At 49.9% G+C, this 27,480-nt stretch overlaps 1 protein-coding gene and 2 long non-coding RNA genes across 3 annotated transcripts; 1 reads left to right on the forward strand and 2 right to left on the reverse strand.

The window, feature by feature from the left end:
* Positions 1–2,039: 2,039 nt before the first annotated feature.
* On the reverse strand, positions 2,040–7,173 carry LOC105708312 (uncharacterized). The gene is made up of 2 exons (XR_010337875.1): positions 4,025–7,173; positions 2,040–3,539 (listed from the first exon to the last, which is right to left on the reverse strand). It is a non-coding gene; the product is annotated as an uncharacterized LOC105708312 (long non-coding RNA).
* Positions 7,174–7,275: 102 nt separating this feature from the next.
* On the reverse strand, positions 7,276–8,624 carry FAM110C (family with sequence similarity 110 member C). Its single transcript, XM_064364250.1, has 2 exons — positions 8,281–8,624; positions 7,276–8,185 (listed from the first exon to the last, which is right to left on the reverse strand). Exons 1-2 carry the CDS (start codon positions 8,622–8,624, stop codon positions 7,276–7,278), a joined length of 1,254 nt encoding a protein of 417 aa, XP_064220320.1.
* Positions 8,625–11,160: 2,536 nt separating this feature from the next.
* LOC105708310 (uncharacterized) lies at positions 11,161–13,344 on the forward strand. Its single transcript, XR_001105284.3, has 2 exons — positions 11,161–11,912; positions 12,620–13,344. It is a non-coding gene; the product is annotated as an uncharacterized LOC105708310 (long non-coding RNA).
* Positions 13,345–27,480: the final 14,136 nt, after the last annotated feature.

Here is a 27,480-nt window from a genome sequence, read left to right on the forward strand (position 1 = left end):
TCACTTGAATCCAGGAAGCAGAGGTTGCAGTGAGCTGAGATTGTTCCACTGCACTCCAGCCTGGGCGACAGAGTGAGACTGTCTCAGAAAAAAAAAAGAAGAAGAAGGAAAGCCTATCTTTGGATTCCTCCCTAGGGTTAGGCATAGGCATCAGCAAGACTGAGCAAGACGGCAGAGTCTGGCTCAGCCAGGGCAGCGAGAAAAACTCGGGGTTCCATGACTCACCAGCCGCCCAGGCCATCACACACCCAGGGGGCATGGAGCCGGATGAGAGAAAACTCGACATAAGGAGAGTCTGCCTTCACGTAATTTGCTAATGAAAAGGTTACAAACTGTGCTTTTGTTTGTATTTTTGTGACCTTTTTCCAATGACAATGTTAGCAAAACATGAAAATATTTTAAGCAAAAGGCTGATGAAACAATTAAAGAAAAGCAAAGTGCAGAACATTCAAAACTGCTTTGACTGCATTTCATCTTGAGGAGAGTCGATGATTTCAGGTGCTGCACAGCCCACCCAGGACAAGCCTGGGGATGCCTCCCCTCACTTCTCCCCATAATCTGTTGAGAGGACACTCAAGAAGAAAGCAGGAAACAGAAGGCAAGGAGCTGTAATGAGCAGACTCTCGTTTCAAATTTTTGCCACATTATTCAAACTCATAAATTAGTATTAATAAATGATAAAAATACTTTATTTCTTTAATACAGGATATTCGATATTGCACACCGGTTACAAATAGTGTGTAGAAAAATCTCTGTTTGGAAACTGCCATAACAATCGTCTAAGTCTACTGATGTTTTCCGGCATCACCGGTGATAACCACAGTGCTGAACTTTGAGCCAGCTGAAAAAGGGGGATGTTCAGTAAAGCCTCCTTTTTGTGCCAGTGTCAATGCCCGGTAGTTTAAAACGCTATGTGTATTTGTGTGTACACATAACTAGGAAGCCAGCTGGGTACATGAATACCTTTTACTCTAAGGCACTGCTGATCCGTACCCACATCTAAGTGAAAAAGACTACTGTTATTTTCTTTGCTCTATCAATCATTTTTTCATTATGTTTAATTACATTTTCATTATTTCATGAACAAATACAAGCATCTTACAGCTGTCACTGTTGCACATTCCTGTGGAAGGCATCAGAATCTTTTCATCCAGACTGAACTAAACAGTCTGATTCTTCTCAAAGTCACTCATTAAATTGGGGCAATTCAGGTTTAGGCAAGACGTTCTTTAGTTTTACTTTTTATATATTTTTTAGAGACAGGGTCTTGCTCTGTCACTCAGGCTGGAGTGCAGTGGTGCAATCATGGTTCACTGCAGCCTTAAACCCTTGGGCACAAGTGATCCTCCCACCCTGGCCTCCCAAAGCACTGGGATTAAAGACGTGAGTCGCCACCCCTGGCTGAAGAAACAACTTCTCGCCTCTTACACGTACTCCAGACATGGAGCTGAGACATGAATCTAAGGGGAAGGGAAGGAGGATTAGCCCACTTCTTCAGGAGTCTGATGCCACCCGGTTCCCCTGTTCTTCATGCCCGTTTCTGATACCTACTTCTAGAATTCACTCCAACTGAATTATCTTTTCCTGTGCCACCACGGAAGATGCAAACAGTTCTAAAAGATCTTGGTGGTTTTGGCGGAAACCACTTTGCTTTTATACTTTTCACCTATGATGTGAATGATGAGTCTGCACCATTTCGATCTTAAATAAATCTGCCCCAGCCTGCATCCATCCTGTTCTGACAGTAGAAACTTTTACGTAAAGCCTCCATATATAAAATTAATGGGACATCTGAAAATAAGGAATTGGTACCTGAAAAGATCCTTTAAAAAACTGCTCTCATCTTTAACATTATCTTTTTTTTAACTAAGTGCAATACAGTGAACAGAAAAACAGCAGCATTTTTAGAGCAACCACCGGGGAAAATGCTTAGCTCAGGGGACCTGCTGTCCTGACAGAGTCTGTATTCAGAAAGGTGCATCTGGTGGCCAGCAAACGCTCCCAAATGTGTATCTGGGACTTATTTGAAAACAAGTCACTACAGTACTGACAACTTTATTGAGTGGCAAACAATAAAAATTCAATTATACAATATATACAGAGATGACCAAGAAAAACATGATTTAAAATTATACTGATAAAAACTAAAATCATGTGAAAATAAAAGTATCTGAAGACAAATAACTGTGTAAAAATAAATAAGTAACCCAATGACCTACTCTCACAGCAAAATAGTTACAAAAATAGAATACAATATTAACCAAGACTTGAATATTTCAAAATGAAATGGTTAACAAAATATGGTATCAATGAGAAACCTATTTCTCTCCCCTCCACATTCTTCTCGCTAATGATTTTTTTCTTGATAGTAAGCTCTTGAAGAATTGGTAACAAATTTTCTTTGGGTTATTTCTCAGAAGGTTCTGTGGGTGCCGTGAACAAGTTCAGAATCAGGGACCCGGTAACCCCCATCAACATTCTCATTCCAGCCACCCTCAGGCTGTCCCCGGTTTCAAAATATGCTCTTCGTAGAAAAGACTGAATTGGTGTCAGATTTGGGGTGATTATGTCATATGTGGAGGTGCGAGTCAGATCAAAGGGCAGGGAAGAGGTCCTGCCTCAGATGCCTGTGCTCCGTGTAAACCAGTTTTCTGTTCTTTTTGGAAGTTGGGAACAAGAGAACTATGAAGTACATTCTAAATAGTGCTGCAAAAGTGAAATGTTGTATTCATCTGACCAAAGGAAACTCAAGATTCTTCTTCCAACTCTCCAGAAACTGTCCAGTTACAATAAGAGGTTTTATTGATCAGTATTCAAACTCTAATTTATCTTTTAATGGGTACTTCCACATGCCTACAACCCAGATGGAGAATGGCATTAATAGAATGACCTTGCAGTCCTCAGGTTATTTTAAAAGTGCTCTCTGTCAAATAAGATACACAGTAGTATAGTTTGGGATTTAACTGTAGTTTATAGTGCAGTAATGCTCTGGCAAGCGGGGTCAGTGTGCATGAGCATGTGTGTTTACTCTTTTTTGGCCACAGAATTTAAACAGAATATACCTTTTCATGGTTACTTTGATTTAAATGATGCTAATCAGCCCAGGATGGTCAAAAGGAGCACAAAACACGGCATTCATGCTTGGTTTTCATTTTCCTTGATTTAAAAAAAAATCAACTTAGATATTGTTAAAATGCATCACGGTACCTTTCTGTCAGCAAGTCAGTCAAAAAGATCTCCAAACGGCTGTAGGGTTTCCAGCTGCCCTCTGGAAGCAATGCTAGTTTCACCTCAGACAAGGAAAATGCCTCTTAGAGATTCAGCTATTACGATTCAGCTACATTTCAAAATCTGTGTTCCCATATTCTCTGTTGTATCTGAAACCTTCTGAGAGCATGTAAGCTTTGTCAATGGGGTGCTGTATTCCTGGGAAAACAGCAATCACGTGGCCACCTAGGCATACTGGCAAAATGGCCCTGGGACGCCAAGTCACCCACGAAATCCTTCAAGAAGTCTTCATCATCGGGAAGGTTTGCTTCCTGAGGAGTTAAAGAAAAAACAGTGAATCAACTCCAGTCCAGACAAAAGTTAGTACAATAAAAACTAAATATTATACAGATCTGGTCCCTGTCATTTTTGGTTTTTGACATTCTCTGCATTTTGAAACATCTTCTTTTGCATGCTTCTAAATTTTGCAAAGAGGTCAGTAGCTGTATTAAACACAGCTATCATCCCATTTCTCTGGCAGAACAAATTCCATCTCCCTACAGGCTTTTTTCTGGGCTTTAAAAATTATTCTTTGCCTCCAACTACTCATGGGGCAGTAAAGAAAACGTCTTTAAATGTTGGTAAGGCCAGTGCTAACTACCACAGACTCGGCCAGCAAAATAGGCAGGCAGTCAAACTGAGTATCTGAAGGCAATCAGACTCACCCCTTTTCAAACACCAATATCTCTTAAAGGCCCAGGTGTGGGTCACTCGACAGGGAAGAGTGGTCTTGCGGCTACTCAAGCCACGTGCTTACCTAAAATGTGCTCCTAGTTGCATCGCTTTCCAGAATAGTCAAAGAAGAAAGGAGTAGAAAGGCTGAGAAGTCCTGAGCTCCTCTGTTCTCTGTTCCCACTACACCTTTGCAGACATGAGACGCAGCCCTGTTGCAGGAGCTGTCAGTGGACTCCTACAGGCACTGCTTTTTCCTTCGTGTCAAGGATAAACGTGAAGATAGCTGTGGAATGTCTGAACATTTCTGCCCCTTGAAATTAAGCAATGTTTTACCCCTAACTCCCCAAAGGACAAGTTATTTATGCCAGTACTAAAAGCAGCAACTAATATATTCTATGCAAACTAGAAAGACCTAAATTTTGGCAAGTCCCGTTTGATGAAAGACAGGAAGATGACTAAATAACAGCAGATAAAAGAGCGATTTTCATAAACTGAACTCTGGGAAATAGAATAAAAATTACCCACGTACAAGCAACCATTACTCATGGGCTCCCCAGAGGACTTGTGTGCAGATTATGTGAGTCACTCCCCAGTTCTGATAGTCTCAGTTTTGAAAGCAATTATCTTCACCCCACAGGGCAAGAAACTTAAGAACTTACTTAGTTCTATTATAATTGAGACATTTTTATTATAATTTATAAATCTCTATCTACCAAGGGGACAAACACCACTGTATAAAATATATTTGTTTTCTCTTTCACTTAGAAAACCTACCTTCGTTCATCTCAAGTTTTCTGAATCTTTCATGAAAACCTAAAATGAATCCTTATAAATTTCAGCAGAAAAAGCACAGCTTAATTTCCTGCTTCTGCATCTTCCAGAAGTTGCAGGACTGGTCTCAGAACAAGAGACTTCTGCCAGAAGTCAGAAGACCGCCCCACCGACCAGGTGTGACACTGTCCTGGCTCTTCCTGCTGGCCTCCTCCGGAGGGAACACCAGTGCTGGGAGGCGGGGAGCTGTGCAGGGGCTGAGGTCACGGGCGGACCCTGTTCCAGTGATCTGGAGAAAGCCCAGGCTACTGTGTTCTTCTCACACCCCCGGCCCCCGGCAGCCAGGCAGTAGGTCTCTGCATTGCAGTGTCAAAGAAATAATACTGGTTTGGGTTAGGGGAGTACATGAGATCTTCACAGTGCGGCTGACTGCCGATTCCATATAAAAACCGGGGTCGCTTCTGAGCGATGGTCCCCCTGCTCTGAGAAATAACGTAAAACTTCTCAGAAGACAGGTGCCATTGTCTGTGGGCTGAAACAAACTGATTCAAGTGGAGGAAGACGAGAGGAGAGGAAGAAGCCCAGGAGCCTCTTTTTCCTGCCTCCATCCTCAGCGCCTTCTCAAACCTGCTGTAACGTTCCCTTTTCCTTCAACTATTTCTCTGTCATAAAAGTGAAAGTTCTCACAGGCTAACTAAGCTTCTTACATTTTTCATCGGTTCAAGCCTAAAAGGTCTTCAGGGTTTAGTCTGTGAAGTCAACTAAACTCTACTCAGATGACTATTTTGACGTTGGCTGGAGGTGGGAACCAGCCTGGTTCTGGAGGGGTCAGAGCCGGCTGCTTTTATGTTGTCAGGTTATATTTTGGTTTCCTTTGTATGCCGTCTCATTATCTCACCACTGTACCACCAGGTCTGCCTAGTGGCTGCACATGTTCCGGCTACCTGGAGGGAGGTTATTCATAAATTTGCTTTTCACGTATTTCAATAGACAACTTTTTTTTTCCATTTCTGGGTTTCAATTATGCAACACAAATTATTACTAGACAGACTAGAAAATGTAGAGGTTGAGAACCATCTGCCTACCTCCCTGCTTTTTTGAACAAAGAAAGCCTGGTCTATAGTGCAGGAATCACTTGCTAAATAAGACAGGCCCTTAAGTCTGGTTTAGGGCACTGTCTACCGGACTGTGTCCCTGCAGTGACCACGGCCGCCCTCCAGAGCTCCTGCCCGACATGTGCTGCCGTCACTAAAATACCCTGCCAGCATTCATTCGACCCAGATCCAAAAGACAGTTTGTGAAAACTACAAATTCATGTCTGTTTGTTTTTTAGAACTTTGCCTATATGCATTTGTTGGGGACTTGGCCTAGTGGAAAACACAAGTCGTCTATAAATTGTAAGGAAGGACTTAAGTCCTGAGACTTCTGAGTTCAGGACCAAGACTGAATTAACCAAATTTTTATGTCTGTACCAAAGTCATAGCAGAGAAGTTATTGGATGTGTTTTCAGCTGTCAAACACAGGTGAGTCCTGTGCAAACATCTCTCGGGCAGCCTCCCGCAAGCTCTACAGGCTGCCATGCGTCTTCAGTTATCACGATGGCAGACAATCATTTCATTTCATGATTTAAAAAATGTATTGGTAGCAAGTTGTCATTGTAGGAGAAGAGAAAAAAAGATGTTGCGACGTTTAAATTCCTGGTTATCGGAGAGGGCCCTGAAAAGGTCCTCTCCCTTCACTACTTTGTCAAACGTCCATGGGTAACAGTGAGGACCAGCACCCTCAGCTCCCCAGTGAAAAGCTAAAGAGGCCCCAAGTCGATCCGGCACTACGGGTTGTCCAGAAGGAAGTTACTTCCTGCCGTATCATCAGAGGCAAATACACCATAGACTCTCGTTACAATCTAGTGCAATTTGCCTAGTTTAAGAAACGGAAGCTCCCAAAACAATTTAAATAAAATTTAGCCAAACAAAGATCTCTGTTGCTAAGTGACAGCCAGAGTGCTGACAGGATCCCGTGGAGACGTCCTCAGCGCTTCAGCACAGGCCCCCAGGAAGCACAGGGAGCCTTCCTTGCTGTCCCAGCGAGACGGCTGCAGGTGGACGGGTCAGCTCCAATCAAACGTCAGAACCGCCCACGGCGCAGGTCAACGCACTCACGAAGAGGGCTCTCGGCTGTTTTCAGCGCAGGTAATACCAGGGGTGCAAAACTGCGTTCAGGCAGCATTTTGCATTTCTCCCGTTTTCACAATAATAAGCCAAATGGGACACGTTAATCTGCAGAATTGCCTTTCCAGGCAGCCAGACGCAGCGGACCCCTAAGGGCCTGGATCTGCAGGGACCTGGATTGGAACCTTGTGCTCTTCGGCACCCGGGGCTCAGCTCACAGCGCCCTGCGTCTGTGTCTCGGGCCTCCTTCACTCTGCAGCTCCGATGCTAAGCGCCAGCTGTGACCGGCCGTCGCCCGGCGGGGTCCCACTCCCCAGGGCTCACCCCAGCTCGCGGCAGCCCGCCCCCGCCTCCCGGGCACACACCTCGGGCCCCTCCGCTGCGGCGCAGGCGGTCACGCCGGGCCCTGCGGCCCCTGGCCGGGGGCCTCCCGGGCCTTCCTGCAGGTGTACAGCCACTTGATGATGCGCGCGTTCCTCTCCACCACCGAGGGGGTGCCGGGCACCTGCTCCGCCAGCTCCTCCTCCTGCAGCCCGTCGCCGCCGCCGCCGCTGTGCCGGGAGAAGCCGCTGCCGGAGGTGGCGACGCTCGCGCTGCGCAGCTTGAGGGTCACGCGGTCCGACCCCGCGGTGAAGCGCTCCCTGCCCAGGGCCTCCACCACCTCGGGGTCCAGGCCGCAGTACCGGAAGAAGGTGTCAGACTCGGCCAGGGCGGCGGAGCAGCGCGAGCTGAGGTCGGACTGCGAGCGCTGCAGGCCCCGCCGCGTCACCGCGCGCGGCTCCGGACCTGGGGGCGCGGCCGGGACCCTGGAGGGCGGCGCGGAGCCGGTGCGCGCGGGGGGCCCTGCGGGGCCGGGCTGGGTCGGGACGGTCTCCGGGTTCCCGGCCTCGCCCTCGTCGCCCGTCCGCGCGGTCTCGGGGGGCGCCGGCGCCCTGTCCCTGCCCGGCCCCTGGAACAGCTTCTTCACCGGACTCGCCCTGCGGCCGTCGGCGCCCGGGCCGCGCACGAACTCGCATTTCTGGCGGTAGATGATCAGCGAGTCGGGTCTCAGCGGCTTCCGCGCGAGAGCCCTGCGCGCCACGGGGGCGGGGGCGCGGGCCGGGGGCCCAGGGTCGTTCCCCGGGCACTTGACCGCTCCGGGGCCGCTGCCCTCGGAAGGGGCGCCCCGGGCCGCGCCCGGGCCCCGCACGTACTTGGCGCGATCGGCCGCCAGCCTCTCCACTGCGCTCCTGCGCGCCGGCCGCGCGGCGTCGGGGTCCCGGGGAAGGAGCCGCTCGCTCGGGGGCGCGTCCAGGGCGCGCATCCTCGCGGGGAACGGACCGGCCGGGGCGCCGGGTGCAGCGGAGACGCGCTCGCGGGGCGGCGCCAGTCAGTCCTCCGGCGGTTCCGAAGTCCGCACCGGGTGGGGCTGCGCCCGGGTGCCCAGCTGCCCGGGCCCGGGGCCGGGGCCGACCGGAGTCCGCAGCGATTGGCGAATGTCCGCAGCTCCCGCCCTCCCGACCTCGGCGCCCACCGGCCGTCCCCGCCCCGTCGTCCCCGCCTCCTCGCTCCCGCCCGGGCCCGCCCCTCGCAGCGCTCCGGGTGCCGGCGCCCGCCCTCACCCCGCGTCTGGGGTCCGCGCCTCACCTTCCGCGGCGCTGGGGGGCGCTGGGGGGCGCCGGGGCGAGCGGGCTCCGAACTCCGCACTCGCTCAGCTCCGGCGTCGGCCTGGGAGTCCCCGAGGTCGCCGCGGGACGCGGGCATTTCCGGGGAGCGGGAGCCGAGGGACGTCACAGCCTTTGAATTCTTAAAGTGACCTCACCGCGTTTGGAGACTTGACTGTTTCATCTTCTCTACCTCAGCTCAGATTCTCTCAGAAAGGATTAGAACGTTAGAGGAAGGAAAACGCAGCGCCCGCCAGGATCCGCCCGCGCGCAGGGGCGGGAGCGCGGGGTCTTGGATCGGGTCCCGCTCGGCCGCCCGCCGGACGCGCGGGAGGGCAGGCTGGGGGCCCAGGCGCGGCTCCGTGGATTTGGAAAACGCCCAGCCCGGTGCTCAGAATCTTCGCTATTTTTCCTGTAACGGAGGCAACCGGGAAGCCGCGAGGTCACCAGGCGGCGCATCAACCTAGGAATGCTGAGAGTCTAAGAGAAAATGTTGCCAAAATTCCATTATTTCCTAAATTTGGACAGGCTACTAAAGACGCGTCTCAGACACGTGAGATGCTGGCGTTGCCGCGTCTGCGAAGACGACTCGGAACGGGCCGCGCGTCCAGGGAGCGCGGCAGGTGCCCGTGGGCGCCGCGGCAACGGGAGGGGCCGCAGCAGGGTGCGCCGGGTGGGCCTTGGGCTCTTCAGTCTCCTCGACCCCCGCGGAGCAAAATCTCATCGGGGTGGACGCACGGCAGGAAACCGCCTTCCGAACGCCGGGCCGCCCGGACGGCCTCGTTGGAACAGGCTGGACTCCTGGGAGGACTCGGTCAGTGGAGAAGAGAGTGGGGAAGAGAGGGAAGGACGCGGGGTGCGGAGGGACGGAGGGAGACGGAAACGGGGAGCTCCTGGGCTGCCGCAGACGGTTTCCTGCGGGACGCACCTTGAGACCCACGTCCAGCCGCTCTCCGCTCCGCAAGCCTGTTCTCCACGTCGGAGGAAAAAGCCTTTTCAATCGTTGAGCCCAAAGTGTCGTCTTTTCCCAGTTTGCACGACTCGTGGGCAGCGGCGGCAGCGCTTGTGAGAACTGCGAGGAGGGGCCTCTGCGATGTGCGTCCGCAGTTTACCTCGGACAGGTCACAAAAGTCGCAGGTTCTGTGTTTTGTCACTTGTAAAAATTCCTGTTTTAAATTTACAAGAAAAAGCCACCCCATTAAAGAGTGGTCAGGAGGCCTCGGCGCGCGGTGGCTCACGCCTGTGATCCCAGCACTAGGAGGCCGAGGCGGGTGGATCACCTGAGGTCAGGAGTTCAAGACCAGCCTGACCGACATAGAGAAACCCCGTCTCTACTAAAAATAAAAAATTAACCGGGCATGGCGGTGCATGCCTGTAACCCCAGCGACTCCGGAGAATTGCTTCAACCCGGGAGGCAGAGGTTGTGGTGAGCCTAGATCCTGCCATTGCACTCCAGCCTGGGCAACAAGACTGAAACTGCATCTCAAAAAAAATTAAATATAAAAAAAGGCTAGCCGTTATCACACCCACTGTTGCAGGGAGGGCATGGAAGAGGCAGACGGACCCCACCCCACACCCCACTGCTCCACAGCTGCTGTGATGCGGAGGGCTGGGTGGCCAGCTGGCAGGGGAGCAGTAAAGTTGGTCAGAGAGGGGTCTCAAGGCAGAGCTGGGCCGGGGCAGATGCTGCCCTTGAACATGGAATGCTGGGGCCAGCCTGGGGAGGTGGAGCTGGGGCTGCGTGTCAGGGGCTGGGGTGGGAAGTGGGAGAAGTGCCCGCTTACTGACCAGTCAGGGATGCAGCAATTTTGCCCGCCCCACTAAGGATGTGGGGTTCCTGGGCCTTGGAAGGAGGCTCTGTGCGGGGCTGCCCTGGCCACATCCCCAGGATCTGCCCCACGTAGGGGTGACCAGGGAGCCTGACACACCGGACGGCAGGACTGGGGCCCATGATCTGCTCCACCACGGGCTGCCCCTGAGTGCCAGGGCAATGGGGGGAGCTCATGGTGATGTCACCCTGCCCCAGGTGCGGGCCTGGGCCCAGCAAGGATCTGGAGCACCCACCCCAGGCTGTGAGGGGCGCCGCAGGGGCCACACGCTCCACGGCGCCTGTGGAAGCCAGGAGGAGGCAGCAGCCCTTCCCTCCCCAGCCCTACACAGCTGCAGCCACCAGTCAGGGCTGTCAGTATGGGCCTAAGTATGCTCTCGGCCCAGGAAGGTCCCCTGTTCCCCGCAGGCTCATAAATACCTGCTCCCACAGCCTGACTTCTCCCCACTTTCAGTGCCTGCTGCATTCTCAGAGGCGTCGCCAGGGCTTCAGGCTCCATGGAGCCAGCAGGAGCCCCACCCCTGGCAAGTTGGTGGGAGGGAGCTCCCTGGGTGCAGCTGCAGCCACCCTCCCAGGCACAGGACCTGGGGGTCTCTGCAGTCTGGACTCTCTGGAGTGAGAAGAACCCCTGTTCCTGCAGGCTCAGGGGTATCTGCTCCCACTGCCTGGCCTCTCCCTGCTGCAGGTGCAGGCTCCAATCTGGGAGCAGTGCTGGAGCTGAGCCCAGACACTGTCCCGCCTGGCTGGATACGTGCATGCTCAGGCCCTGCCGCCTTGGCTCTCTCTGGACTTTGGGTGCTGACAGGTGCCGTGGGAGGAGCTGAGGCTGGGGGCTGAGAGTGGCTTCGTGCTGGCCTGCGGGCACCCCTTGGCATGAGCAGCCCAGGCACCATGGAAGGTGGCAGGAGGCAAAGAGGCTCCCGGGCAGAAGGGGGAGTGTCTGTGACACGGCCCCACCTTCAGGCCACCCCAGGCCTGAAGGCTGAGGTCTAGGCTGCCAGTCCCACCAGACCAGAGTGAGAACTTGTGCCTTCTCTGGACTTCCCGTGGCTGCCCATGAAACAATCAGGAAGGACTTCCTCCCCTCTGAAGCCCATAAAAGCCCCAGGCTCAGCCAGAACAAAGGAGAGAACAGAGAGATGATGGGATGAGTAGCTGAGGAGAGGACCTGCCCTCTTCAGGGCCTCCTCTCTGCTGAGAGCCGAACACAACCTGCCTGCAGAGAAGAGCTTCCCCTGAGGGTCTCCTCTGAGCTGTCTCACTCCCAATAAAGCTTCTCTTTGTCTCACGCTCCACTTTCACTCCAAAGGCCCCTGGACTAGCTCTGGACCCTGACTGACGTGACACTCGGGTGCTGGCACTAGATCTTCAGTCTTCCCTGTTGTTCTTTTTCTTTCACAGCCGTCAAGGTTCATATCTCTTCATATACAATGTTAAATGTTACGGATGTTGCTGCAAAGCAGATCTGTTATTGGGCAGAAAGAGCCTTTGGCTTAGTCATCGAAAGCATAAAATGGAAGTTTAAGAGCAGCACAGATGAAGCCGAGTGTGCCTAAGCAGGTGAGTCTGTGGCAGAAATGTCCTTGTCATTACTGCCGAGCACCTGGAGGCTCACAGAAGAAGCCCTGGGGAGGAATACTGGCATCAGCACCACCCTGCCGCTGAGCCTTCCCTGTGAACACGAGGGCCGGTAGTCTGCGCTCCCACACGCACAGGCCTGCTTTGCCTGGCAGGATAATTCAGACGTTTGCCTCTGTTGCGGGATTGGTAAAAGTTCTCACCAGCTGAACTTCTGGCTTCTCCCTGTGTACGCGAACTGGTTGTAGGACTGGTGAAAAAAACTCACTGTACCCGCTGCCTTTCTGTTAGCTCAAAAGCCAGACGTATTGGCCGTTTGGCATGGCTAAGATTGGGTAATAACAGATTCTTTAAAGAGGAATGCTATGGTTCAATGTCAGTGTAATTACAGATGGGAACCCAAGCCATCGGCGTATTCAGAAGGGCTTTATGTCATTTCTCTTCATGAATCTCGTTTTTTCAGAGAAAAGTTCTTTCTTCCCAGCCTTCCAGTGACAAGACTCCATTTTTGTCTTGTCATTCTGAATGCACATAAGAGACCCCGAGATGGCTTCTGATGGCCTGGGACTCCTTGAGAAAACGGGGGAGGGGCCGCTGAGCCTGTTTTGGGAAAAACCTCTGTTTTCCTCATGGAGCCCCAGGAATTAGAGGTAGTTGGAGCCCTCTCAAAATGTGCTTTTGTCTTCCAGCTATGCTCACTGACTACGCCTTCGAAAGTTCTATCCCTGGTTCTTAAAGGCTCCACTCCAAGGCCCGTGACACAATCAGGAGACTTCTTCTGTGAGTCGGTGTGGCTATGTTTATGTGCCGTATTTATACATTGAAAAGAGCTCTAACTATTGGCTTAAAGAAAACTACGCATTTTGCTAAAATACTTTGAAAGAAAAATAAAGCCGTAATGCTTTTTAGTTCTCCATAATGTAGACATATGTTTCAAGCTATGCAGCTAGATATGGAGTTTACTAAATGGTTGAAGATCATAAACTGCCTGTTTGGCTGTTGAAAACTGTTTGTCTGGCCGGCTTTACAGTTTGGCAGGGCTGGGGGCATACGGAGTTAACCACACCCGGCACATAATTGAAATGACTTACCAGGTTTTGCACCAAATTTTAAAATTGCCAAGAATTACCACGATAACATTTAACTGCAACTACTGAAAACAGACTTACGTGTGAGGTGATTAAGGAGAGTGAAGTGTGTCTTTAGTAAAAGTATAAGGCATGGGAATGTAGTTTTTTTGCCTAGTTTAGGGGGTTAATTAGAAAAAATAAAGCCAAAGGTTTAAACAAGTTGTGGAAGGTTTGTAAAGATTAATCTTTAAAAAATTTCTATGTGTACGCATATTGACTAAATTCAAAATGGTATTATTTGGTTTTTCCATAAATTGAACATTGGAATAAAAGCATAACAAAGATTCCTTGAGGCACTGACCTGCTTTTTCACAAAAATTTGTCAAGGGTTATAAAAGGGTTATAAGAATCCCACCCCATGGTCAAACTGATTCAGATTGGATGGATTCATCTGCAAGGTTTCATTATAAAAACTGGGGTTGACATTAATAGCAGCCTAATGCAAGGGTGAAATTGGGTTTTCTATCTCTTGAACACGATTTTCGTGAAATGAAGAAGTTTGTTTGCCTTGTGAATAAACCACTGGAAAAACAAGGGAAAGACAAGAGACGGATTGACAAAGTGGAGTTTCCTTCTTAATAATAAAGATTTTTGCTTTTTTAAAATTTGAGTCATTGTGGCTAAATGGATGACTTACTGAAACCTGAAATTCAGTGTTTTAAGCCCTGAACATATTTGACAGGCATCCCCAAGTCAAATTTCAGTGTCAAAACTGTCTTTTCTAACCCCTGACTTTTGGATGCCTCAGAGCCCCGTGAGCATCCGGGGGAGATGCAAACGGGATGATTGGACACGTTTAGTTACACAGGTTTGTCAAAGTAAGGTGGTGTTTAATCTCCAGGTTATATTTTAGTGTGTGATGTTGATGTGTGTTCTAAAATGGTGTGGGATTTCTAAAGTTCTGATTCTGAGTATGTGTTATCTGTCATAATTAGAGTTGTTATGTGAGATTATTATGACCAAACTTGGTCAGAAGTGACCAAATTTCTTTGTCAATTGTGTTTCTTGCTGTGACTGCCCTAGGACATCTTGACATTCACCAACAATTGTCTTGTTCAAAGGACGAATTATGCTCCTCAAATGCAGGTTTCTGGTAACTGTGGAGATGGGGTTCAGCACTTGACCAGGTGAACTGGACTGAGGGAAGACTGAAGTAATCTTTTTTGGCTCTTCACTTGGAACATTCATATCCCTATGTTCTGTTTTTCACAATCAAGGAAGCTTTACTTTAGAGCTATTTGTAGCATTTGACAATTGTGGGGTGTGAATCAACCGTGATTTCTGATTGCAACTCAGAAGAAACAAAAGCGATGGGCTGTCACACTCCAAACGGTCCCGCAAGTGGAGTCTCAGACGATGGCTGCTAATGCTGGGAGCCCTTAGATCGGCCTCTGAGAGCGCCCTGGCGGCTGCTTTACCAAAACAACTCCCCTTTCAGCATGAAGCAGTTAAGAACGGTCCTCATCCCTACCCTAATGGCAGTTAGGTGTACGTCTTCAAAGGGTACAGGTGTGACGGCCATCTGGTGTGGCTGCTCCATCATGCCAGCTGCTGCAGGGAGGGTGTGGGGAGGAGGCAGGGAACCCCTCATTGCCCACTGGCTCTGTGGAGCATGCAGCCCCGGACGGGCCTCCCAGACTGGAGCAGGCCTGACAGCAGGGAGAAGTGAGGCAGTAGGAGCGGACACTTCTGAGCTTGTGAGGGGCAGGCGACCTTCCCAGGACGAGAGCACACGGAGGCCCTGGTCTACAGCCCCGACTTTGGCGGCTGAAGCTGTGCCTGAGTGTGCCTGGGGCTGCCACAATAGGCCTGGGCTGGCTGCCTGCTGGTGGGGGAGCAGCACAGGTGGGCAGAGAGGAGTTCCAAGGCACAGCTGGGTCCAGGGCAGTGCCAGGCTTGCAAACAGCTGTGGGGGCTGGCCCAGGGGGCAGAGCTGGGGCCAGATTCGGGGGCCGGGGGCAGGAAGTGGGAGTGACACCCGCTTTGGGGACCTAGCCAGCAGTGCAGCGACTGCACCCACCCCACTGAGGGTGCCAGGTTCCCAGGCCTTGGGAGGAGGCTCTGCCTGGGGCCTCCTGAAGATTTGCCCCACATCGGGGTGACTGCCAAGCCCGATACTCCTGATGGCCGGGCCCTGGCCCTGGGCCATCCCCCATCACCAGGGCTATGGGGGAGCTGTGGCAATGTTGCCCCTGCCCCAGATGCTGGCCCAGGCCCAGCAAGGACCTGCAGCCCCTGCCACAGGCTGCAAGAGGGCACAGCTGGGGCTGCATGCTTCATGGAGCCTGCGGGAGGGGGAGCAGGCAGAGGCCTGGCCCACCCCAGGCGCACCTTCAGCCACCAAAGTCGGGGCTGTGGACAAGCACCTCCATGTGCTCTTATCCTGGGAAGGTCTCCTGCCCCGCACAAACTCAGAAGTGCCCGCTCCTACTGCCTCACTTCTCCCTGCTGTCAGGCCTGCTCCGATCTGGGAGGCGTGTCTGGGGCTGTATGCTCCACGGAGCCAGTGGGAGCCAGGGACAAGCAGAACCAGGTGGGAACTTCCTGGGTGCAGCTGCAGCCACCCTCCCAGGCACAGGACCTGAATGTCTCTATAGTCTCCACCCTTGGGGCCCCAGGAAGCCCCCACGTCCCTGCAGGCTCAGGGATGTTTGCTCTCACGGCCTGGACTCTCCTCACTGCTGGCACCCACTCTGATCTTGGAGCAGGGTTGGAGTCGAGCCCAGGCTCTGTCACAGACCGGCCGGGTGTGTGCATGCTGGAGCCCTACTGCCATGGCCCCCTCTGGACTTTGGGTGCCAACAAGTGCAAGGGCTGAAGGCGGCTCAGCGCTGGCCTGCAGGTGCCCCTTGGTGCAAGCAACTCAGGCACCACGGCTGGGGGCAGGAGGTAGATGGGCTCCTGGGCAGAAGGGGGCAAGTCCCTGGTGAGGCCCCACCTTCAGGCCAGGGAGTACCTGAAGGCTGGGGTCTGGGCTGCCAGTCCCACGGACTGGAGTGGGAACTTGTGATGCCTTCTCCAGGCCCACCCATGGCCACCCATGGACCAATCAGCATGTACTTCTTCCCCTCTAAGGCCCATAGAAACCCCAGATTCAGCCAGAACAGAGGAGAGGACAGAGAGACAATGGGATGACCAGCTGCAGAGAGGACCTACCCTCTCTGCTGAGAGCTGGGAGGATGACAGAAGGACCTGTCTACCTTCTCCAGGGCCTCCTCTCTGCTGAGAGCCGCAGATGTCAGGATGACCAGTTGAAGAGAGGAGCTACCCCAGCCAGGGCTTCCTCTCTGCTGAGAGCTGAACACTTCACAGGGTGACCTGCCTGCAGAGAGGAGCCACCCACTCCAGGGTCTCCTGTATGCTGAGAGCCAAACACTCAATGAGACAACGTGCTACAGAGAGAAGCCGCCCCTGTGGGTCTTTTCTGAGCTGTTCTAACACTCAGTAAAGCTGCTCTTTGTCTTGTTTAACCTCCACTTGTCTGCATACCTCATTCTTCCTGGACACAGGACAAGAACTCGGGCAAAGCTGCCACCAGTCACACAGGTGGACCCCAAAGATTCCATAACGCTACCGTGAGAACAGTGTGGGGAAACTGCCCCTGTGATTCAATTATCTCCACCTGGCCCTGTCCTTAACACGTGGGGATTATTACAATTCAAGGTGAGATTTGAGTGGGGACTCAGCCAAACCGTATCGCCACAGAACCAGTCGTTCCTGTATCTCCATATTCCTGAGGCCCGGGTGATATCCTTCCAACACCCAAAGGGCTGCAATGTCACCACAGCAGCTGGATCTAGCTCTGAAGCTGTGACCTCAGCACCCAAGCCCACACATTGCCCTACATTCCAAGGAGCAGGTGGTTCTACACAGCGGAGAGGCTGACCCCAGGACTGAGGGAGCCACCATGCATGCTCCCCAGAGCCCGAGAGACAAAGGAAAACAAATTCAGGAAAATAAAATCAGGAGAACAATTTATAATTTGAATGAGAAATTCAACAGAGGTCAATATCATTAAAAAACCCAGAAATCTTGGGACTAAAGAATTCAACAATAAAAGAAAAGATACAGTTGAGAGTTTCAAGAAATAGTTCTGAACTTGAAGGCAGATATATTAAAATACAGAAGTCAGAGAAAAATAAAGAAAAAAGAAAAAGAATGAAGTAAGTCTGTGTGACACATGGGACACCATTGAGTAAAACAATGTTTGCATTATGAGAGTTCCAGAAGGAAAAGAGATGGAACAAGGAATAAAATCGATCTGATGAAATAATTGACAGTTTGCTAGTTCCATGAGGTCCATAGTGATATGGACATTCAGATACGGTTAGCTCAAGACACACAAATAGATTCAATCTGAAAAGGTCCTCTCTGAGGCACATTATAGTCAAACTGTCAAAAGTCAAAGACAGAGAGGGAATTCTAGAAACACCGTATGATCTCAGTCATATTGATAGCTAAAAGCCGCTGATCTTACACAAGTAGAGAGTAAGACTGCGGTTATTAGGGACTGGGACAGGTATCTGGGGAGGATAGAGAGAGGCTGGTTGACAGATACACAATTACAGCTAGATAGGAGGAATAAACTCTGACGTTCTGTAGCATTGTAGGGTGACTGTAGTTAACAATAACTTATTGTATATATTCGAGTAGCTATAAGAGAGAATTTTATGTGTTCTCAGTACAAAGAAATGATATAATTGCCAGAAGATGTGGCTCATGCTCGTAATTCCAGCATTTTGGAGGGCTGAGGCGGGTGGATCTCTCAGGAATTTGACTCCAGCCTGAACAACATGGCAAAATCGAATCGTTACGTAAAGATACAAAAATTAGCTGGGTGTGGTGGCAGGCACCTGTAGCCTCAGCTACTCGGGAGGCCGAGATGGGAGGATTGCTTGAGCTCAGGAGGTGGAGGGTGCAGTGAGCCGAGATCATGATGCTGAACTCCAGCCTGGGCAAACAGCCAGACTCTGTCTCAAAATAGTATAATAATAATAAAATAAACGTGCGAGGTGCTGGATATCCCAATCACCCTGACATGTATGTATCAAAACATCACTCTGGGCCAGGCACGGTGGCTCACGCCTGTAATCCCAGCACTTTGGGAGGCCAAGGCGGGCGGATCATCTGAGGTCAGGAGTTTGAGACCAGCCTGGCCAAAATGGCGAAACCCCATATCTACTAAAAATACAGAAATTAGCTGGGCATGACGGCAGGCACCTGTAATCCTAGCTTCTCGGGAGGCTGAGGCAGGACAGTTGCTTGAAGCTGTGAGGCAGAGTGAGACTCCATCTCAAAAAAAGAAAAAAATCACTCTGTATCTCACAAACATTTACAATTATTACATACTAAGTAAAAATAAATAAATAAATAAACTAATGGCTTCTGTTCTGCTTTCCATAGAGACAGGGTCTCACTATGTTGCCCAGGCTGGTCTCAAACTCCTGGCCTCAAGTGGGCCTTTCATCTCAGCCTCCCAAAGCACTGAGATGATACCCGTGAACCACTGTGGCCGGCCCCTGCTTCTGTTCTAACGGCCAGAAATGTCAGATAAAAATTATTCCAAATGCCTTTCCATAGTCTGAACACCATCAGTGCCAGAAGCTGACCCTATTAAGGAAGGTTTGATACAGAGTTTCTTTAAATATTTCAGAAACAGTGTTGAAAAAAAGATGACATCGATTTGGGAGAAATGGTTTAATATCTACCCAGTAGAAGAGACTAAAAGTTACTTGTATATTTAAAGATTAGGGTTTTCTTCTCATTATAAATGTGACACAGAAATGTAAAGAAAACTACGGCCCGTGATATCTATGTATGCAGAGAGTTATGAGGGCAGAAACACCCAGGGCCTGGTGGTGCCCAAAGCATGTCCTTGTTCAGCCTAAGCGCTTTCACACTGAGGTTTCAAGGCTGTGCTGGTGGTGATGCGTCCCCTGTCACGTTAACCCCGTGCTCCTCCGGGACGCCTGCTTCCGTCCACACGCTCCTGCAGCTCAACTCCACTCCTTCTCCACCTTGTGTGCTCTTCTTTCCATCTGAAAGTCGTCCAGCGACCCCACTCCCTGGAAACTCATAGCCCGTGTGGTACTATCAGGTGTAAACTTTTTTCAAGCTTTATACGACACTTTTTCCAACCACATTTTATATAAGTTCCTCAAAACCAGGAACTTTACTCTTCCATATTTGAACTCCCAAAAACCAGCAGAGTATCTGACATTAGGTAACCCGGAGAGACTTTTCAGTGGATTCATATTTTTATTTTCTCGGTAAATTTTTCAGCTACTTCTTTAGATGAAATGTATTAGAAACGCATTACCCAGATTTTGATTATAACAACATGTTTTCATGTTTCAGTTTCACTCCATAGTGAAAAAGTTAATTATAATATTTATATTTTTAATAGTGAACTTGACAACTCTTTCCACATACAGATAATGGCAAGTCCATGAACCTAATGTGAAAGCGACATTGAAAGTTTCTTTCAAAATTACTCAATTCCAATTCTTAGTGGATGAATTATTTGCCTTTTTAAATTTAAACAGAGGGATTTGAAAATTGACACCTTTATTTAATTGCCTCGTTTTGTTCTAGTTATGTTAATGCAGAACGTCAGCCTGCAAATGAAGAACGGGTTCCAGAGTTATTACAGCAAATTGCATAAACACGAAAACATTTTGTCAGCTGTAAACTACAAAAAAATGTATTTTTTCCATCAAAAGCCATCTTCATTTTCAATCCCCATCATTCTACAAAAGCACTTGTAACTATTTCTACTAACTGGCGTTCAGGTAGACGGACTCTAAGATGCAGAAGGTCTGATTAGCGTCAGGACGTTCACACGTCCTTGTTTGCCTGGACGGACCAACTTTACCTCTGTTATCCAGGTGTGATTTTTTTTTTTTTTTTTTTTTGAAGCAGAGTCTCGCTCTGTCACCCAGGCTGGAGTGCAGTGGCGCGATCTCGGCTCACTGTAATCTCCGCCTCTTGGGTTCAAGCGATTCTCGTGCCTCAGCCTCCCGAGTAGCTGGGATTACCGGCGCTCGCTACCATGCTCAGCTAATTTTTATATTATTTTCAAAATGGGTTCCACCATTTTGGCCGGGCTAGTCTAAACTCCTCAGGTGATTAGCCCCCCTCGGCCTCCCAGCGTGCTGGAATTACGCCTGTGGGCCACCACGCCCGGCCCTGGCATGATTACTAACACTGGCCTTCACCCTCAAAAATACTTTAGTTTGGAGGATGATCTGCACGGGCCCCTCGTTATATCGCCAGCTCTAACCAACTGTGTGGCTTTGCGTAGGCGACTTAACTTTCACTGGGCTGAATTTCTCCATTTTTAAACTGAGGCTGTTGACCTCTGTGGGACCTCAGGTCTGTTTGGCTCTATTTTATGAATTGTGAAGAAAGCGCTGGCAGGTCTGAGAGCTGATGTGTCTTACAGCTCTCTAATACTCAGGAAAAAACACATTCCTTTGCTAAAGAAATTTACAGAAAAGCCGTCTTAAAAGAAAAATCCCAATGCTGCCTTCCGATCAGACTCTGATGTCCTGGTATTTGCTAAGCTCTGTGCGACTCAGCCCTCTTGCAAGGGTTTGTCACGAATGGCAAAGCCTCTCAACAATCAACTTGTCCTATGCAAGCCTTTAAGTTACGTGCACTTTGCATCTCCTGTGGATAGAAGCGGGGGAAAGACAGGGGGGAGCAGCACAGAGAAGCAGCAGGAACCCGCCGCAAACCTGGTAAGTCACCGTCAGCCAGCTCACGTGCTTGTGAGGCCACTGTGGAAGGAGGCTGTGAGCTGCTGCGGGGAGTCCGTTCGTTAAGAATAACGCACCTGCTAAAAGAGACACTTCACAGCCGAGTTGCCAGCATACTTCAGAGCCTCAAACGTAATGTCAGAAATGTATTCGTTATTTCAGTATTTTGAAAATCCAGGTGGAAATTGCTCACCTGCAGCATTTACTTTCGTAGGTTATCCAGAACGTTTCACACAGAACTACGTGACTGCGTTTTGAGAACAATAGAATATGAAACCTAAGCTGACACAAGGAAGCCTGGGTAAGACAAGTCACCCATCACTGAAGATCCATTGAGCTTATTCAGTTCATTCTGCCAGACGGTTTTAACTATAGCAGTGTCTACTGCAGCCCAGGTGCTGCGCAGAACACCCTGCAAGTATTTTCTTTATCGTGGAGGCTTCATAAGGAGAATAAAGGGCTTTGTTGAGACCGTCAGAAAGCAGCTGCACTGAGAGAGACACAGAACAGACCGAGGTTACACTGGGTAGAAACCCACGTCAGAAGGAGTTTCTTCTGCGTGCCGTGCTCTCCAACTGCCCCTCCCAGGGTCACTGAGGGCATTATTTTTGTTTCGATGTCATTTCTTCCAAGAAACAGGAATTCCCCAGTGGGTGCCACGGGCCTTGCCCTGCACAGCCTCCTCTGTAATACTTGGTTCTTGTTTCAGGGTTTTCACTACTAATTACAGAGAGTTCTTGGATTTTTCTCATTTTCTCAAGGTGCGGTCACTACGTACAAATTCTTTTCTATTGTTTTTCACACTATCTGCTCTGAAAATTGCTGGATGCCTGCTCTGCTAGGTGCCAAAGTTAGTGTTTCTTAGAGTAAATCTGGCAAAGTAGACAGAGGCCCTAGGGCAGGTTGTGCAGAGTCGTAAGAGCTGAAAGCGGCAGAGCGAGGTCAGACTGGCCTTGGGGGCCGGGCGAGGTTGAAGCTGGAAATTAGAGGAAGCAGGGTATACCAAAGACACTTAATTAGAAGAGTGACAAAATAATTGGGCGCCAAATTAAATAGGAGTAGAATTACTGGGTCTTACATAAAAGTGATATTTGAAGCTCTCAATGGGACTTACACTAAAACCCTGACTCCAGGAAGAGGGGTATTTTCCCAGGTGGTCTGCAGGACTCTGCAGTGGGAGACACTGAGGGCCCAGGAAACGGGTCCTGCCTGGAGATAAGCTTTGGGAACCTCTTCTTAAAGTGCCCCCTTTGTGATTAAAATCACGTCTTGGTGTTTTGAAGAACGAAGATTTTCCTACAGTAAAGAAATCCATTTAGTTTTGTTTGCTACGTGACCGCTCAAGCTTTTTGGAGAGCAAATCTCCTGCTCACCTCTGTGCTGCACACAGAGCACCGAGGAACATCCTGCCAATCTCTGACTCGGAGGATCTTGTCCTAAAAGAACAACATAATTCAGCAAAAAATGCCTTTTTAATGTTTAAACAAGTTGAAAAGATATGACATATTAAATTCTTGTTAATAAGTATGAATGGTGGCTACGTTTTCTGTATTTTATTTCTTCACTCCTCACAACAGAGAGAAACATCATTCATGACTCATCTTTTTTTTTTTTTTTTTTGAGACAGTGTCTCACTCTGTAGCCCAGTCTATAATGCAGTGGCATGATCTCAGCTCACTGCAGCCTCTACCTCCTGGGTTCAAGCTATTCACCTGCATCAGCCTCCCGAGTAGCTGGGAGTACAGGTGAGCACCACCACGCCCAGCTAATTACTTTTTAATTTTTATTTATTTATTTATTTTCGAGACGGAGTCTTGCACTGTGGCCCAGTCTGTAGGGCAGTGGTGTGATCTCGGCTCACCGCAACCTCCACCTCCTGGGTTCAAGCAATTTTCCTGCCTCAGCCTCCTGAGTAGCTGGGACTACAGGCACGCACCACCACACCCAGCTAACATTTTTGTATTTTTAGTAGAGATGGGGTCTCACCGTGTTGGCCAGGATGGTCTCAATCTCGTGATCTGCCCTCCTCAGTCTCCCAAAGTGCTGGGATTACAGGCATGAACCACTGCATCTGGCCTATTTTTATTTTTAGTAGAGACAGGGTTTCACCATGTTGACCAGGCTGGTATTGAACTGCTGACCTCGTGATCTGCTCGCCTCAGCCTACTAAAGTGCTGGGATTACAGGCATGAGCCACTGTGCCCGGCCCAACTTATCTAATGGTGGAAGATCAGCATTGCTTTCTCTAGCTGAGCAAAATATCTCTGTTTTAATTTAAGCCTGATTCTTCTTGTTAATTTTCACAAACTCAATCTCCCCTTTACAAAAGTATATTACAATAATAATGAGAAAACCCTTCCTTTAACTTTTTTGTTTTATTATTTACTTTTCACTTTGAATCACTTCAGTCACCTTTGTTTGAACTCTCACTAGCTTTCAATTCTCTTTCTTATAATTACCCTAAGGCAGCTTTGAAGTTCATCAGAAAACAAGAAACAAAGGGAAAAGAGACTTCCTGGTACAAAAGAAGCTGCCGAGTCATTGTCCCTGGAACAGAAAACACCAGGACTGTGTGGAAGTCGGGCTCGGGAGGCACCTGCCTCAGCAGGGAGGGCCACTGGAGAGGGGAGAGCCCACGCGGCTGCCGAGGCTGCTCTGGGCCCTCTGAGGGGTGGTCCTCACGCGAAGACTCCTTAGGAATATCATCTTCCCAAGAACCCCGTGTTCTTAACTTCACACTCCAAGTGGTGACATTTTAACCCAAGTGGAGGAAAACATCGGTGTCAAACTGCCGTCACGTGTTTGTGACTCTCCCTATAAAGCTCCAAGGCGCTGTGTGCATGTGAATCTTCAATAAATACGATTTACACAAGCGGTGGCAGCCACGCGTTACCTGAGCGTGTTCTGACAGGACAGGTGAGTCTCTGGAGCCTGAGGACCGACGTCAGCAAACCTGATTGTCTTGTCCACGGCTTTGGGACACGGGCGACGGCTTGGCATGTTTGCTCTGCGTAGCCGAGTGACACGCAGCCCGTGGGACTTAGCAGGAGTTCAACGGCGTCACACGGAAGGAACGCTGCAGCACCCTCTGAATCACAAGGACTAGGAAGTTTCCAAAACCAATTACTAAGAACTGGTTATTAATCAAACAGGAACCGAATTAATACATTACCTATAAAAGATATGTTTTTAGAAATAATTACAATTTGGTAATTTATTTTGTACTTTAGAAGCAATTTTATTGACTTTGAGGCTAATTGTTTTCTTGATGATCTCGACATTGAGAAACCATGGAGAAATAGCCACATGGATGCGTTGCCTGTAATTCCTGACCGCAGACTCTGATTATGAATTAATGCAAGGTTTGGGAAAGGACAATGATTTTAAAGTTGATGGTCTCGGGCTAAATCCTGGCTCTGTTATGTACTTGTTAAATGGCCCGATGAAACTTAATACGTAACTTTTCATCAGTACCGTTCAGATGACTGGACCTTCCCCACACGGTTCCACAGGGGTTGCTGGACCACATGTGGAAGTTCCTGATACAGTCGGTAGTTTCTTTGTTTTCTCTAATGAATTACTTTTCTCCCTTTATTTTCCGCATCTTCTTTTCCTCAGTTCTGAAACTGTGGGGTTGCTGAGCCAGAAAGTGTGTTTGGAAACAGCTAAGGGAGTAGGCATCACACTCCTGGCAGTCTCCACAGAGGTGTTTACACTGTGTCGTAGCCTCAAGTCCACGACTCACCAACAACGCTGTCTCTCCAAGGAAGTCCACGGGAAGATTTTCTAAAGCAATCAATTTGATATTCCGATTGTGCAGGCGGGCACTTACTTTTGCCCTTAAAACTCCATCTCTTGTGCTCTAAGGGTGCCCTTGGGCTCCAGTGCTGGGTCGTGAAAGAGACGCATCAACCAGTGAGAATCACTCTCCTTATTAGAGAAGACAGGAGTTAAATAACGCACGAGGAAGTTCCTTGCTGCCATTTTGATTTCCAGAGGAACCGGGACTGTGGACTGTGGACTGTGGGGAGCGTCTGCATTCACGGTGCAGCTGCACGTCTCACCGTACCGGCGCTCACTGCCCTGTGACTTTGCGATTCCTCTCATTTAAGAGTCGAAGGCCCCTTCCCTACCCGGAAGCTCAGCTTGGTCATGAGATTCACGGTGGCCAGAAGAACGTCAGCAGACCTGGGTGAAGCAGAGGCCTCAGGAAGCTTCCGTAGGCTTGTGCTGCCTCCCTCGCTTCTCCGCAATCCTGAGAACATGCCCAGACTAAGCAATTCGAGGGATGGAAGAGGCATGTGCTTGTGAGCACCACGTGTAGCACAGCCAGCGATCTTCGCCAGGAGCAGAGCAGGCACGTCTGCAGGCCGCTGACCCCAAATCACGCAGCAAGCCCAGCAGGACTGCAGAGCTCACACCCAATCCGAGGCTGGCCGGAGGCGCCTGAGTGAGCCCCTCGTCAGAGAGGAGACTGCAGTCGGTTATAATTGTTTTAAGCCACCGCATTTTGAGGTATTTTATTTTGCAGCATTATTGGGTCAAAAGGTAGATGATTCATGCACTTTAAGAATATAAAAATACAAAGAATCCAAAATAGACTAGTGGACCATTATCCTGAGATGATTCAGCATGGGATGAATCATAAGAGTCGTAAGCCCGTCTGCGGGCTGCTAATCCTCCCACAGCACGCTCTTTGCAGAGACAGGCCTACCTGTGCAGCAGCTTGGGATTCGCCCTTTAGAGTTCTTCCTGCTGTAGGAGCTAGAAAGACTCAGTTGAGCACCTTAGGGCACTCGTACTTCTCAATCGCAGGCACTTGAGGTAAGGATGGAGTACCCTGACACGCTGTGGTTAAGACCTTGTCTACACAGAACGACACTTAACAAGTCACCGCTTGTTTCTTTTCTTAACCATTATTGTAGGCAGAGTAATGGCCCCTCGAAAATGCCCACGTCGTAGTCCCTGGACATGAAGAACATGTCACCTCACATGGCAAAAGGGACTTGCAAACGTGATTAAGAATCTCGAGATGGGGCGGTCACCCTGGGCTGTCGGGTGGGCCCCACGGGATCACATGGGTCCTCACGAGAGGGTGGCAGGAGGCTCGGGGTCAGAAGGACCGAGAGTATCACGCTGGCGGCCTTGATGATTCAGGAGGGGCTGCGAGCCCTCCTAAAAGACGCCCACTGGGGGATTCTCCCCAGAGGCTCAGAAGGCATGCGGTCCTGCGGACGCTCCTAGACTTCCTCCCTCCGGAGCGCTAAGATGATATGTTTGCACCCCTTTAGGTGACAAAGCATTTGGTGATTTATCACAGAAACAGCGGGAAGGCAACACAACCTGCATCCCTGTTCTCTGCTGTTTGTAACATGAGCTGCGAACCTCCCCGAAGCGCCGAGGGTTCCCTGAACACACGCCCAGAGCTGCTCCGGGACCCGAGGACCCCGCCGCCCGCCGTGGCGAGTCCGCTCCAGGAACCCGGTGCTGCGAAACCGCACAACGTACTCGGTCCCAACCCACGACCACAGACGCTTGTGACGGTTCCCGCATCGCCTGTTCTCACGCGGCGCCTCCCTGGGCTCCCGCCGGACCCCAGCCCCTTTCGGGTTTGCCTTTTTCGCCTCCTCGCGGCCCCTCACCGGCTCCTCCCTGTTCCCCACGTAGAACCCTCGGCCACCTGAGTCTGCGTCCGGCTGACAGGCTCCTGCTTACGTCCGTGACTAGAATTAGCCTGAGGAACGGGAGAGTGGATCACAGGCCACGTGCCTGGACAGTCCCTGACGAAGTACCGACCCCAAACTACAGCTCGGGAAAGTGTCAGGTCACCACATCCAGGGCCCGGCAGAAACCAACAGGGACAGGTCCCAACGTAGCCGACGGGTGAGGCGAGACAACAGCATTGGAATGCAGCCGCCCAGGTCCCGGACAGTTCCCGTGGGGGTGCCTGGTTCCAGCCTATAGCCCGATGGCACATTCCCTGGGCCACTTGCATTTGTGTTATGTTCAGTTTCAGCCACGTTGCTCGCAAGTTGCTTTGTGACAGGCGGGGCTAAGGGCCAATCTGAGGAGATAAATGAGCAGAGCGATGTGAGATAAATGTGCTCATCTGAGAAATTTTCAGGTAGAGAGACCTTGAAATCCAAGGCCACTCGGATTTAAGGGAGCCAAGAAGCAAGGAAAATTACATACTTAATTGCAATTAAATGTATTCCTTTAGAAGCTGGGACCCTTAAGCCACAAAATAGCAATTAACATACTTTATCTGAGACCAAAACAATTTGAAATTTCTTGTGGCTTTTGGAAAGATGAGCAGGCGTACGTGGCTAACGTGTTTCCTTCACCTTCACCCCTTTTATTAGTGACAATAAACAGTTTCTTCTAGAGGTCAAATGATTTATTTTATATTTGTGTCAATCATGGATCAGGAAGCCTAAATTCTGCAGGATATTTCCCATGTGCACAGGAGGAAGACATCTCTCTATGAACACTTGTGGCTAAATATTGCACCTTCAGAGGCAAAATTCTACAGTTGTATGAAAAGAAAGAATTTAAACATTTTTATAAAGTTAAAATAATTATTAAACATGTATATTTTCAGGCTATTTTTTATTCTAAAATAAAATTCAGCTGGGCACAGTGGCTCATACCTGTAATCTC

The sequence above is a fragment of the Aotus nancymaae genome, unplaced genomic scaffold (genome assembly GCF_030222135.1).
Source record: "Aotus nancymaae isolate 86718 unplaced genomic scaffold, 86718_ANA_hifiasm-v0.15.2.pri h1tg000057l, whole genome shotgun sequence".
In the NCBI taxonomy this organism is placed as follows: domain Eukaryota; kingdom Metazoa; phylum Chordata; class Mammalia; order Primates; family Aotidae; genus Aotus; species Aotus nancymaae.

Excerpts from the sequence above, each read along its gene's own strand:
- FAM110C (XM_064364250.1), bottom strand. The coding sequence starts at position 8,624 with ATGCCCGCGTCCCGCGGCGACCTCGGGGACTCCCAGGCCGACGCCGGA. Across the intron at positions 8,186-8,280 it reads CCCGGGCGCAGCCCCACCCG|GATGCGCGCCCTGGACGCGC; the intron begins GTGCGGACTTCG and ends GTTCCCCGCGAG.